The 13,984-nt window shown below is 41.4% G+C and overlaps 1 protein-coding gene across 3 annotated transcripts; it reads right to left on the reverse strand.

Moving 5' to 3' along the window:
• Positions 1 to 636: 636 nt before the first annotated feature.
• Positions 637 to 13,691, reverse strand: lin54 (lin-54 DREAM MuvB core complex component). Of its 3 annotated transcripts, none has more exons than XM_077543050.1 (14): positions 13,559 to 13,691; positions 10,653 to 11,275; positions 8,612 to 8,723; positions 8,350 to 8,489; positions 7,881 to 8,039; positions 6,355 to 6,547; positions 6,050 to 6,123; positions 5,776 to 5,973; positions 5,579 to 5,667; positions 4,444 to 4,512; positions 3,187 to 3,289; positions 2,954 to 3,091; positions 2,659 to 2,861; positions 637 to 1,665 (listed from the first exon to the last, which is right to left on the reverse strand). In XM_077543050.1, the coding sequence occupies exons 2-14, from the start codon at positions 11,244 to 11,246 to the stop codon at positions 1,464 to 1,466; spliced, it is 2,274 nt and encodes a 757-aa protein (XP_077399176.1). In that variant the 5' UTR covers positions 11,247 to 11,275; positions 13,559 to 13,691; the 3' UTR covers positions 637 to 1,463. The 3 variants fall into 3 exon arrangements, with proteins under 3 accessions (XP_077399176.1, XP_077399174.1, XP_077399175.1); XM_077543048.1 differs by having other exon boundaries at positions 5,579 to 5,673; XM_077543049.1 differs by lacking the exon at positions 13,559 to 13,691 and adding an exon at positions 12,346 to 12,668 and having other exon boundaries at positions 5,579 to 5,673.
• Between the last annotated feature and the right edge of the window lie 293 nt (positions 13,692 to 13,984).

The raw sequence follows: 13,984 nt of genomic DNA on the forward strand, positions 1-13,984 counted from the left end.
AAATTGCGACTTTACAATCCCCTCCAAGTACTTTCAGTTAAATGCCCCAAACCCTCATTACATCGTGTATAATCTTCCCCAGACTTGCGAATGGGTCAGATGGGCAGTGATTATTATAATCATTGGGATGGCTATTTAGTTGCATCAATTATAAAATAGTACGTACTTACTTTTCTGGTCTACTCGGTTGCGTTGTGTGCGCTTCGCCCGGCTGGAAAGATAACACAAACAATGAGATTTGCGGGAAGAGAGTCGAACAAAGTCGTTGTAATACTGTACATGTATATATAAAACACATCATGGCAAGGAGTTTAACTTCTCCGCTACACTCAATACTCACTTTACAGTAAAATTTAAAATGTGAACATTTTTACGTACTGTCCAATGAGCATCCACGGCGCCATGTTGTCATGTCAACTGCTGCCTTTTCTTCTTCGCTTCGTGTTCTTCTTCGACAGGAAAAAAAAAAAAAACCTCGATGCTAAATATAGCTGTATGACGGACTAGACAGCTGCTAAATGTGTTTGTACTGTGCTTTCAAATACCAATAACCAATAAGCCACAAAGTTATCATTCGCTTGAACACAATTTCAAGCCCTCAAGCGACTAAAACTAAAGAAACTACTTTTAATCGAGTCAAGTTGTGTACCTGGATGTTTAATAGCGCCACCTACTGTACGGGTGTATTAAGCACAACAACAACAAAAAAATCACGTTTTGTTTTGTGAAAATAAATACATAGTTGGTAATTTTTTGGGTGTGTTATTAACAAATGTACATAACTTCCCACAAGACTGCTGTACTGTCGAGATGTTCTTTATAACAAGGATTCTGAGTGACAAATGATAAAAGCATGAATAAAATGTGTTTTTAGGTGGTTTTAAGGTATTAAAAACTGGTAAGTTACACTGTGTTTCACCACCATGTAAAAAGGCACACTACACTCAACCAATTGCTGCCAGTTCTTGATGTTTTGTTGATTTTTTTTTTTGTGCTTCTGGACTTCGATTGTATATTTTTTTTAACCCCAAATACAACGTTCTTTAACCTTTTGAGGATTGCAAGTGTTAGGCTACCATTTTAACTTTTTGAGACGTGCCGTATGTGCACAGATTCTGATTAGATGCAATAGATGTAGCCTATCCTCAGTTAACAATATGAATAATGATAACAGCAACGATAACAACAATAATAATTAACAATGTAAGCAACACAAGATTAGCACTAACTAATTACAAATACTTGCCAAAATAAATATCAAAAACGTGTTGCGTTTCATCTAGTGGGAGCAACAAATAAGCCATTTGACACGCCATAAAACTTCAGATAGGAAAGAGGAAAGCACAAGAGTATAAAAAGAGGGGAATAAAAGCTGGAAGCGCATCGTTTCCTTTGCGCAAAGATGAGCGTCTCTGATGTTTCACGCGTGTCCTTTTCCAAACCGACCGGCCATTGTTCTGAACCTAGCTGTTGATGGCGGCGCAGTCCGCTTTGGCTTTGGCCGCCGAGTTGATGATCCTCATTAGACAGTGTCCGAACTCCTCCAGGATCAAACGCTCGGCCTCCGCCTGAGGCTGCCGCGTCTGCTCCGCCCACTTGGCCTGCTCCAGGAGGCACTCGCACGTCGCCTCCAACACCTCCTTCGTCACAAACGTGTATGGGAGCCTGGAAGGAGGACAAATAAATACAATGATTTATTTATCCAATTCATTCTGCCATATCTGGGGATTTAAAAAAAAATAAAAAAATTTTAAGTGATGCAGTTGGAGGAGGCTATTAAAAATTTTTTTTTTAGCAGTAATTGTTTTCTTTAAGTCTTTCTAAGTGATGGAAGATGAGTTTTATTTGTCTTGAAATGATGATAATGTCATTTTTAGTGATGGAGGATGTGATTTAAAAAAAATCAAAACACCACCGTTAATTTTATTAAATTTTTTTAAAGTGATCAAGTACAATATCCGGGAGACAACGAATGAATCACGTTTCCTTTTTTTTTGGTGCTAATGTGATAATCAGGCTTCAAGTGCAATTTCTTGAGTTGCACATGCTCCTGACAAATATTTACAAAATGAAAAAAAAAAAAAATAGACGTTCATGTCACGTTCGCAGGACAGTGATTCTCAATGTGTGGTAGGCGGGTCCCTCTAGTGGTATGCTGAAGAATCACTTATTTAAATGCTAAAATTGTAAAAAAAAAAAAAAAAAAAAAAAAAAAAAGCTATTTTATTTAATCCAGTATGGTACACTTGTTAAGTACAGTTCAGTTGAATTTACATCTAATGTTTTAAAAATGTGCAATGCTTTTTAATTTATTTTCCTATATTACGCACAGTCTTAGCGTTCTAAGTGTTTAAAATGTTACAGTTGCTTACAATAATATAAAACGTACTTGCAGGAAAATAATCTGTGCTTTGGATTTTAATGTTGGTACTTACGGTGGTGTAAACGTTTTTAAGAAACACTGTCAAAGATGAAGAATTTGTTTGAACCCCCCCCCCCCCCCCCCCCCCCCCCCAAAACAATTCAGCAGTGAAGGAGGTCTTTAAAAAATATATTTTTTAGTGACGGAGCAGGTGTATTAACGCATTTTATGTGTTAGAGGATGTAATAGCATTTAAAGATATAAAATGTTTTTTTTTCTAAAAAAGGTTTTGGTACCTGCCGCCGCCGCTGGAGATGACGGGCGTGGTCCTCATGAGCAGGTCTGAGATCTGCGAGGAGAGCTTGGTCTTGGCTGCCGTCTGCTGCTGGACCCTCACCTCGGCGGCGTCGGCCAGGTGCATGAGCGTCTTCCTCTCGGGGCTCTCCTCGAAGTTCTTGCAGCCGACGCACTTGCAGATGGACGAGCACATGATCTTGGCCTGGCCCGACAATACGAAGCAGGAGGAGAGGGATTTTGAGAGCAAGGGATGCTTTGGTCACTTTTGGAGGCCGTGCTGGTTGGAAGACTCACCTCGTAGCACTCGCAGTAGTTCTTCAGGCAACCCGACCGTTTGCAGTTGCAGCCTTTACTGTGGCGCCGGTCCGACTCGCCCTCTTTGCCTTTGCCGATCTTGGGTTTGAAGGCCTCCGGGTTGCGGTCCAAACACGTCTGTGGTGCGCAAAAAAAACCAAAAAACGGGCCAACCGTCACAAGCTCGGCTCGGTTCGAACCCGGCGTGCCAAAAGCGCCACGCTGCGACTCACCTTGATGGCTTTGGAGCGCTCGGACTCGTGCTCCAGGTTGTTGAAGCAGTTGTTGCAGTTGCAGTTGTTGCAGAACTCGCCGTTTGCAAAGCAGTCGCAATACCTTGAGAGAGGATTTACAAGAGAAAAAGTGTTTTGTTCATACACATTCTTCAAAGACTTCTTAACACCTTTAAAGAGTCAACTAGGAAAATATTTGTACGGCATTTGCACTTAAAGTGAATTTGTTGAATGTTTTTTTCCTTTAGCCGGAGATGATGAAGAGTTCCAAAAGTCTTTACCGGAATCCCCGCCATAGAACAAAAATCCACAAAGTAGTGACCATATATTTATTTTATGATATCATATAATATATTTTACAGCTTTATTCAGAATACATACATGCATGTGAGATGCAGGTAATATTTTTGTCCACTTGGGGTCGCCATCCTCACACTCTATATTGCAGTATTTGTGACTTTGAATGTACGTGGCTTGCCTGGTGAGTGACGTGGGAGTCAGTGAGGTGGTGAGGGACTACAGCACTAGAAAAATATGTTTGTTTGTTTGTTTTTTACTTTGACAACAAGTTTCATGTAAAAAAAAAAAGAATTAGAAGATTAGGTAAAAAAATAATACATGTATAAATTCGAATGTATTCTTTCGTTTTTGTTGTTTTTGAGCATTTTTATGAACTGGGGTATACAAAAGGTTCCATGTCTATTAAGTCTTTTCAATGTCATACAGTATCGCAATACGAATTGAAATGTTTTTGATCAGCAGGATCCTTTAGCAATGCTTCCTCAAAATGGTTTTGACATGAATCATTTTTAAAATCTCAAACAATTATGAAAATGCTGCATTTACCATAACTCTTACAGTCTGTTACTTACACATCTGCCATTTCTAAACACACAAAAAAAAAAAGATTCAACAATTAGAAATTCACTTATAACATTTAAATAACTTGGACTTTTTGCAAATATTGTAATGTAGGCAAAATAATCATAGAAACATTTCATCGTATTTATTGTTTTTGCTTCAAATAATAGTTAACAGGTGCATTTATTTAATAAAACAGTTTTCTGCATATATTGCATAATGTTGGGTTTAATTGGATTATTCCATGCAAAAAGCAAACCATTTAGCCATGTAGCTACATTACTTGAAATCATTTGTCTTCATCTTAATCCCAATGAAGCATAACAGTCAAACAACCTCGAAGATTCTATTATCACGCAAAGGCAAAGCTCGTCACAAAAGCATCGTCATACTCACAGCTTGAGGCATTGAGACTTGGTGCAGTTGCAGGGTTTCCTCGGCCGCGACGTCGCCTCTGCTGACATACTGCGAGGAAAGAAGATGAACGCTTTTACAATATGTAAGAACAATTAAAAAAATTCAGGAGCCACGCAAAGGCCAAATCACTGTGATTGGAAGCAACACAGACCCAACATCAATGCTACAAATGTTTTTTCTCCATCTAAAAATGAAACAATAATTTCCAATCAACCCACGCAAAAATGTTCTCTTGTCCAAAATCGGCTGTGGTAGGCTCCAGTGCACCTGCTTAACTAACCCTGACTAGTGCTATAAAAAAAACATTTTTTAATAGATTTATAACAACATTGAAACTGTTTTTCCACTCTCATAAGCAAAAAAAAAAAAAAAAAAAATTATTAAAATAATATTTTTAAACAGATTGCAAACATATTTGAATACACCCCCTAAAATTTATAGCAAGCATAGAGTGTATGGAAAATACAGAAGTTCTTGCACAAGTGTTACCGCCCTTCCGGCATTCAATAAACGTCTGAAAAGTGCACAGGTGACTGTGGCTCTTCTTTCCATAATTAGGAATTATGATGTGAATCCTCTCTGTTAACTTTTTTTGCTCCCAAAAACCTAGAAATATGTTCTATTTAAAATATTACCATGCTCTCAAAGATGTATTTATACGTTGTTTTTTTTAATGCTCGAGCATATAAACTGAAGAGAATGCTTGAAGCAATGGTACTTATTACAAAAATGGCCATTGGTGGCAGCAGAGTATGAGAGATCAACCAGGACCATGTTGCAAAAAGCCCCCACTGTTTTAAACATATTTGTGAATAACGATGAAACTTATCTATATTCTAATGCTAATTGCTGCAAAACAGAAACAGATAGAAATATATATTTTTTTCCTGGTGAAAGAAGAGACTCTAATCTTGTTTTTATAGCAATAGAACATAATATTCTGTGGGCCTTGCAAAATAAGTCAAAATCCAGTAAAACGGCTGGGAGCAAAGGGGGTTGCTTCAGTAAAAATGGCTGAGAGAGAATGAGTTAAAGGTGTTACAGTATATATATATATATATATATATAAATTCTTATTTTACATGCCCAAGTAAAGGTTTAGTTGGCTACTCACCCATTGAGCGGGAGCCGGGATTGAGTCTGGACGGAGGCGGCGGAGGTGGCGAAAGTGGAGTTATTGGCGAGGGTCACAATGGGCGCCTGCTGTAGCTTCACGACAAACACATCCAAACGTCAATATCACATCATGTGGCACTCCTAAGTTTGGGAATGACTGAAATGACGGCCTCAAATTAAAAACGGGCACCACACCTGCGTGACGTACTGCGCCGGCAACACGGCGTAGCCCACGTTGCCGCCGCCCGGGGCCGGCGCCAGGACTGTGCCCGGCGGCAGGTTGGCGAAGTTGGGCTGGATCTGCGGCAGCGCCGTGGCGGGCATGATGAGGCGCTGCTGGGTCGCCGTGCCGCCGACCACCTGGGATCCCGATGGTAGCGGCTTGGGTGCCACCTGTGGGCGGGCGGGGCACGGCGTTAGGTCCGCTTTGAACCGGGAAGAAGAAGCGTTTTGAGGTGCTGCGCGCTACCTGCTTGACCGCCTGCGCTGTCACGATGGGGACCGACATCCTCACCGCCCCCGTGCTGACCACCATGGGTTTAGCTGTGGGACACATCACACATTTAGTCTGTTTTTTCCCCATAAAATGATTTCTTTACAGCGGAAGAGTCAAAATATGTGTTAAAATTTGCTACAACTGTGCAATGAAGAGCTAACTACTACATGGACCTTAAGATGGATATTAAGGATATTGAATAAATGCTCAGACGGCTTTCCCATTTGCATACAATCAATGCCTCAATTTGACTCAGCAAAAGCCCAGTCATGTGTCACCTGTCTGCATGGCACTGGTGCTGGGCGCGCTGGTCTGCACGGCACCGCTGGCCGTGGTGGCGGTGACCAGGCGGACGTAATGGAAGCGGCTACCGGGCACCTGGATTTGCTGCATGTTTGGCTGGGCTGCCAGCGGGATGATGGTCTTGAACTGGGAGCCGCCCACAGCCACCGATTTGACCGGTTTGAGATTCTGGGAAGAGGACCCGGGATTCACTTCAGGGACAAACATTTAGGAAGGGAAGCAATTTCCTGAACAAAATGGACATCAACAAGGAGCAGTCAAGGAGCTCAGAGATTTCTAGCATTTTGAAAAACAATTGTCACAAGTGACATTAAATGAGGTTGATATATAAAAGGAGTTTCATGCAGGGAACAAAATGGATGATTCTACATGAAAACAACAAATGGCCACCTGATAAGATGACATTTTTTTATGTATCTGAAGTATTGAGTATTTTTTACATGTTTTAATAATTAAATTTTTATGAAATAATTATAGTTTTTGCATATTAGAAAATGGGTCAAATGCGGAGAAAGAATTTCGCCCCACTTAGGTGGGTGTGACAATCAGTGGTACTTTAACTTTACTTTAAAATTGTGTGCATTCATATTTGACTTATTTTTTTTCATTATTTTACTTAATATTTTAAATGGGATTTGACAAGTTTTTTGTTGTTGTCAAATGTAATTTATAAAAAAAAATAAAAAAATTAAAAAGAGGTACTGTACTGTAAAAAAACGAGTGTTCTACTAATTTGTGTTGAAGTAATTTTTCTGCCACTAGATGGCATAATTGCATTTGTAAGACATTGGTGACAGCTCAGTGCATTTTCCTTTTCATATTAAGAGCTATCTAATCTTTAACATGAAGTAACTTGTGAAATTCTGCACATTTTTAAAATTGTAAAATACAACTTAACCCCAGGCTCCACAAATACATGCATTATTATTATTATTTTTTTTTTTCCTGCCAAATTTTGACATGGACGTGTCTGCTGCGTTGCGACTGGAATTCCCCCAGCACAGGCTTTCCAAGTAAGGGGCGGTCATTAATCGCACCTTTAAAAAAATTATTGCGTTAAGGAATTTTTAATTAACTCTTTGACTGCCAGACGTTTTCAGAAAAGGGATGCCGTGGGTGCCAGCCGATTTAAGCATTTTGACTGATCTTTCAAGGTCCATAGAAAATTATGTGTTTGGACTATGGAAACACACATACTACCAAATGAAAGATTGGACTCTCATCTTTCATCAGAAAAAAAGTTTGTTTCTACCTTATTCCGTTTTTCAGTAATCAACAGTAGAAAATGGTTAGTTTAACCTCTGTTTTGAAAAAAACGTCTTTTAACGTCCTTTGGCACTCCTCCATAGGATTTTACTAAACGTTATTTAACGTTTTTGGCAGTCAAAGAGTTAATGCAATAATTTTGACACCTCTAGTAAATTCACATGTTTACTTGATGGTAGATTTACATTTACAGTCCTGAAGAAAAGTGGTCCAAACAAAAATGTAAATCATTTACCTGCACTGTTGCCTGGCTGGTGGCCACCTTGACGGGCGACACCGACGTAGACTGTTGCATCGAGAGGATCTGCTGACCCAGCGTCATGCTGACCGGCAGCGTCACGGACTTCTGAGTGGCCCCGGCGGAGGTTGGGGACGCCACAGACACCACCGTCACCTGCAAGGAAAAACAAGAAAGAGCAATCAAATGCCAACATTGGCCAACATTCTTCCAAATTCTCACTTTAGAGGCAAAGGGGAACTTTGTAGCACCATGTTGTGCCGCAACATGTCAGGCAGCATTTAACATCTACACTCATTTCCGTTATAGCCAATAGTAGCCTATCGATGGTGGTTTCGCATTACATGTTAGCATTAAACTAGCAGTTTAATGTTTTGTTAGACTAAATGATTTTGGAGTATAAAAGTACAATGTTCAATTCTATTTTGTTTTATGTGTCAGCTTTACGGTAAAATTTGTGATGAACCTTGCTGGGAGTCTTGAGTGGCGAGATGGCGATCTTTTTGCCGGCGATGCTTTGGATGCTGATGGTGGCGTTGTGCGGGGACTCCGTGAGCGTGATAGTCCTCTGAGGCATCGTTGGCGAATTCTGCGCCAGGACCCGTCCTGCAAAGGAGATGCCCTTTTAGCTGCGGAATCGCTAACTGTGTGAGGCTGGTGTGTGGAAAGGTATTATTGCAACGTAACATATATCGCAGTGTGATCTGAACGTGGGTCGTCCCACTCACCCGCAACGACGGGAGCACCTGACGTCTGAGGACTCAGCACTTTGCTGTTCACTGGTTTGTTGATGATGAACTTGATGGGCGGGGCGGAGGACACGGGCGTTTTCTTTGCGATCTGTTCGTGACAAACAGCCATGTTAGCTCTTTGACTGCCAAAAACGTTAAATAACGTTTAGTAAAATCCTATGGAGGAGTGCCAAAGACGTTAAAAGACGTTTTTTTCAAAACAGAGGTGAAACTAACCATTTTCTATTGTTGATTACTGAAAAACGGAATAAGGTAGAAACAAACTTTTTTTTCTGATGAAAGATGAGAGTCCAATCTTTCATTTGGTAGTATGTGTGTTTACATAGTCCAAACACATCATTTTCTGTGGACCTTGAAAGATCAGTCAAAAATGCTTAAATCGGCTGGCACCCACGGCATCCCTTTTCTGAAAACGTCTGGCAGTCAAAGAGTTAATGTCGATTCATTATTGTAGGGGCCTGATACCACTAATCCAATTAAATAACCAGAGTAGACTGATGAAAATGGTACACTGGAACCCCATGTGGGAAAGGAACGCCACAGTGGCATTTTAAGACATTTGTTTAACGGGACAAGCACGCAAATGCTTACAAAACGAGAACACTTGCAAAGCACTGTTGTAGACCACAAGTCACACTGAACTGGCCAGCCCGATTTTAGTTACTGATGTCACTTGCTAGGCCACGCCCCTTAAAGACACATATCCAATACACCAATATTATAGTACATACCGTAATTGCTCTTCATGAAAACTGTTTTTTCCCCCCCATTGCATTCACTTTTATGTTTCAATTACATAGTGGTTTTTTTTAATTGTTTTTTTTTTTATAAAAAACACAACTTTTTTGGGGTGGGGGTTTGCAATGTATTTTTAAATTACTTTCAAAGGTAAAAAATGCATTCGACATACAAGTAAATTCAGTTCCAATTTTGGTACAAATCAAAAAAGGTACTACTGTAATCTGAAAACATTCACTGCCTCATCCGTCTATTTTGTAAAACTTGACCAGTTTGGGGTAGGCGGCGTCAATCCCATCCGAATTGGGTCAGACCAGACTACTTTACACCCTGGATTGTTCGCCAGTCAATCACAGGGGACATATAAAAACACAAACATTTACATCAATAATCCTGAGCTGCAATTGACTCCACGGGAGACGAATAAACGTCATCTGAGTAAATCAGTACACTACGAGTGAGAACGAGAGAGACCAACTTACTTGTCAAAACCACAGCCAAATATCAATACAACAAAAAACAGCAGGCTCATGCAAGGACATTAGACAGATAGAGAACTAGACCAGCTGTCATAAAGAGACCAGCATCATGGGGCGCTTTAATGCACACTCTTTCAAAATTTTTTTAAGATTGAAGTTGAAATCATTTGACTTAAAGACTTTCTACTGAGCATTCTTGTGTATAGTAACCATGAAAGAAACAATGCCAAAATTACGTAACAGAATGCTTTCCTTGACAAACGCATGCAGCGTTTCAACGTGGATATGACAGTCATAGAGAAGTGAAGTCTGCGGTTTTAAAGTCACAGTTTACCATGAAGTAAAACAAAAAAGCACTTTCTCGAGCCATTTCTGTCAAAGTAGACGTCTAAGTGTGTTCTGTGTGTCTTTGTGTTACATTTTGACTGATGTGGATTTATCTGTGCTATGCTCAATGTTTCCCCACACCATGTTAATACTTGGGCGGGCCACCCAAGTAAACTGGCCACCACCCAATTACATTTCAAGAAAATTTAATAAATTATATATATATATATGTTAGAGGAGACGCAAGTAGCAGGACTGAGATCCCCCCCTCCCCCAAAATATTTGGCTTAAAGGAATTTGACTACGGCTATATCCAGGCTAGTTTAGTTATGGTGGTTTGCAATGTATGTGAGCACTAAGCTACCAGAGATGCCTAAAGCAAAGCACCAGCTTAAGGTTCTTTTAAAAACAAAAACCCATAATTATCTTTGTTTTTAGTTTAGTTCAGGATGACTGTTCTCATTTGAACCAACCTGCACAGTTTTGAGCTGCTGCCCTTGTAAGGTGGCCACCTGGCCGGCTGCGCTCCCTACTACCGGCTTCAAATCCGACCTCCCGCCGAAGGTCACCAACTTGATGGACTTGGCGTCGGCCACGCCTGCCGCTCCTCCCACCTTGGTAGTGGTGTGGGGCAGCTGCAGCACGATAGGCTGCCCAGTCTTCCCAATTGTGGTCACCAGAAGCTTTTGGCCCCCCACCAAACGTGCCGCCTCAGAGGCCTGTGCCGAAGCCACCTTGTTGAGGATGATCTGATGGTTGGCGGCAGAGATGCCGAGCGGCACCGTGAGCTTCTGCAAGGTGCTCGTGGTGACCGTCGTCCCCGTGATGCTGTCCGTGGTCTTGGTGGTGGCGGAGGCCAGCGCCGGTCTTAGGGTCACCAACGGGGAGGACAAACCGGAAGAGGAGACGCCGACGCATTCAATCGACGTGGCGAAGCTCTCCGGGGCAGTGTCCGTTTCCATGGCGACAGACGCATCTTGGCTGGACTGAGCCACCTCCTCAATGGCCTCCATGTCCATGATTTCGTCAGGAAGGAGGCTGTTGAGGTCGGGCGACACCACGTCCATGTTGATGACAACTCAGCACCCCAGTATACCTTTAACAAAACAAAGACACGTTTGCTACAAGTACAACACCTTTTTGCTAAAATTTAAAGGACATTGTGCTGATCCTTCTAGTGTGCAAATATTGGCCACCTGGGCAGTACAATGCCGACATAGTACGGATACACATGGAGGAGAGGGTCGCAATTGCTCAGTCCGCTGCAGTAATATTGGATATAAGGATGAGCATGTCATTATTGTGCTAATATTTGTCAACATGTCTTGGGTCCGCCGTACATATTATTAATACATGAAAAATCACAACTATTTAACGGTGAGTATTGTTATATTGTCTGTCCACATGTGTTGCTACCGTTTGTGTTCAAATAGCCATTGCTTAGGTAACACTGCGACATCAAGGCTAGTTTTAAAAGCCCATCGAAGGAGTTTTACATTGTGTTAGCATTAACCTGGCGGGCTTCCATAAGGCGTAGTTATGTGGTTTGGTCAAATACACAAAGTGTAATTCTCTTTGTCTAATATTGTTTGACAATAAACTTCAACTGACAGTGGCAGTAAACAGCTTGACTGGTTAATACATTTGGTGCCATCTGAGAATTTGCCACTCAGAAGCAATTCTGCCATTATTTTATAAACCTATTCTATTATTATTATTATAATTAATTATTCAAATCTGACTGGGTCCGTCGAAAATGAGCATGAATATCTTTGAAAAGGCCTCCTTTTGGCGCAGATAAGCAAAATATTTTTCAGAAAAGTTTATTCATCCCATTGAGCCAATAAAGGAAGCATACAGCTAAAATTATTGACAATTCATTAAGTGCGAGGTAGGCCAACGAGAGGTCAAAGTTCAGAGCGTTGTAATACTAGTACTAGCATGGAAAACAACACATTTTTACACAACATTAATAATCCACAAGCGAAAATGTATTGATAATGTTGAAAAGTAAGCACAGCTGCCTTGTTCAAGAGCGTTAGTGTTCCCGTTTAGGAGGTCTGAGCAGAACGTAAACAAACCAGCCAGGGTGGCCTAGCTAACATTAGCCCACCCACCCAAAATGCCCTTTTTTGCAACTTGAAGGTGCCATAAAACATCCTTTACCGTCAACAGAAAGGCTTACAGCAGAGACTGACAGCTGATTAGAGGTGAACGACATCGACATCATTATCATCATCATCACGCCCCGGTAGAATCTTTGTGTCTTTCCCACCGAGGGGCTCGCTTAGCCCCCACGAATGGCTAACCGGCTGCATTTGTACCCACAGCCAGAAAGTTGCATTGCTCTGTATGTGGGCAGATAAATGAAAACCAGCCCGGGAAGGAAGCTCCAGTCCGGGGGAAAGGAGGAGACGGGAGGCGAGCTATTTACTTGGCTGCGTTACTATTTCAGGCCGGGCTTGGATTTCGAAAGATCCGCCATTTTCATCTCGTCATCAGTCCTGCTAGCTGCGCGGCTAACAGCAGGCTAACGGGAGGGAGGGTGCTGAATTTATTATTTATTTTTTTTCTCAGTAAACTAAATTTAAACTACACCACACAGTATGCTAAAAGTTCGCACATGTGAGATATGAGGTCAAGAATCTTGGCGAACAAAGCTAAATTTAGTTTTTCGATACCTCCTCCCCATCTGTCACTCGAGATCATTCCGATAGTGGAATTTCTGGAAAACAAAATTGTATCAATTCAAACACTCGGGTTCATTAATTAACGTGGCGTCTTTTATTTTCTTCAGTTAGTTGTGTGTGTGCGTTTCAAAAAACTTTAACAGGTATATTTGTGACACGAGCAGTTACTTTAAAAAGTATTAGATATCGTTTTAAAAATGTAAAAAAAAAAAATAACAGCTCAGTAGTACCAACGTACTGCGTAAAAAAAACACCAGAAAAAAAGAACATGGATATTATACCGTAAACTGTTGTGAAGAAACATAACTCCACCAAAACAGCCGCAAAAAAAACAACAAAACGTCTTGGTGATCGGCTACGGAACGTTAGAGTCTACTTCGGTCAACTTGACGTGACCGTGAAAGCGGATACACTTTTGCCTCAGAGTGCAAAATGCTCTAAATTGTTTTCGTTCGTGGAGTGTTAAAGGGGTGCTGTCAGCCGGCCGGGCCCCAGTTTGAAGCGGCATCATCCAGGGCGAGGAGCACAACTGCTGTACTCTCCTAGCAAACTTACCGAGCAGGGCTAACCAGAGCTAGCTTCGCCTCAGTCTACGTTTATTTTGTCCACATTAAAAACACTGTTCCATGCGTGTTGGTGGTGTTTTCCGCCGGAGCCGAGCCGAGCCTCCCGCACCGAGTCGCGCTTACCTGAGTTATCTGACGCGGGCCAGCGTTTGCGGGCGAAACGAGGAGAGGAAAAGACGATTGTTCAAAATACCGCGCCGAGCGCCATTCCTCCCTGACATTTCACAGGTCGGCCACGCCTTCCTCCACCTACGTCATTGCTACGTTTTTCTTAAAGGTATAGTACCAAAAAAGCCAACAGTGGCTTTTTGTTTTGTTTTGTTCGTTTGTCCGGTCTTTATGTAGCAAAGGAGAGATCATGCAAAATCCTCTCAACACAGGATGAAAATACTGCAATACCTTGACATACAAGTTTAATTCGACCCTACCTGTAACTCAAATCACTCTGATCTCAAATCATTTTTCCCTATTGAAAGGAATGGGATTATCATTAAACCATTTAAGACCCAGCAAAAAATAAATAACATTAACATTTTAGTAATGTGTGGA

This window comes from Vanacampus margaritifer, chromosome 14 (assembly GCF_051991255.1).
Source record: "Vanacampus margaritifer isolate UIUO_Vmar chromosome 14, RoL_Vmar_1.0, whole genome shotgun sequence".
Taxonomy (NCBI): domain Eukaryota; kingdom Metazoa; phylum Chordata; class Actinopteri; order Syngnathiformes; family Syngnathidae; genus Vanacampus; species Vanacampus margaritifer.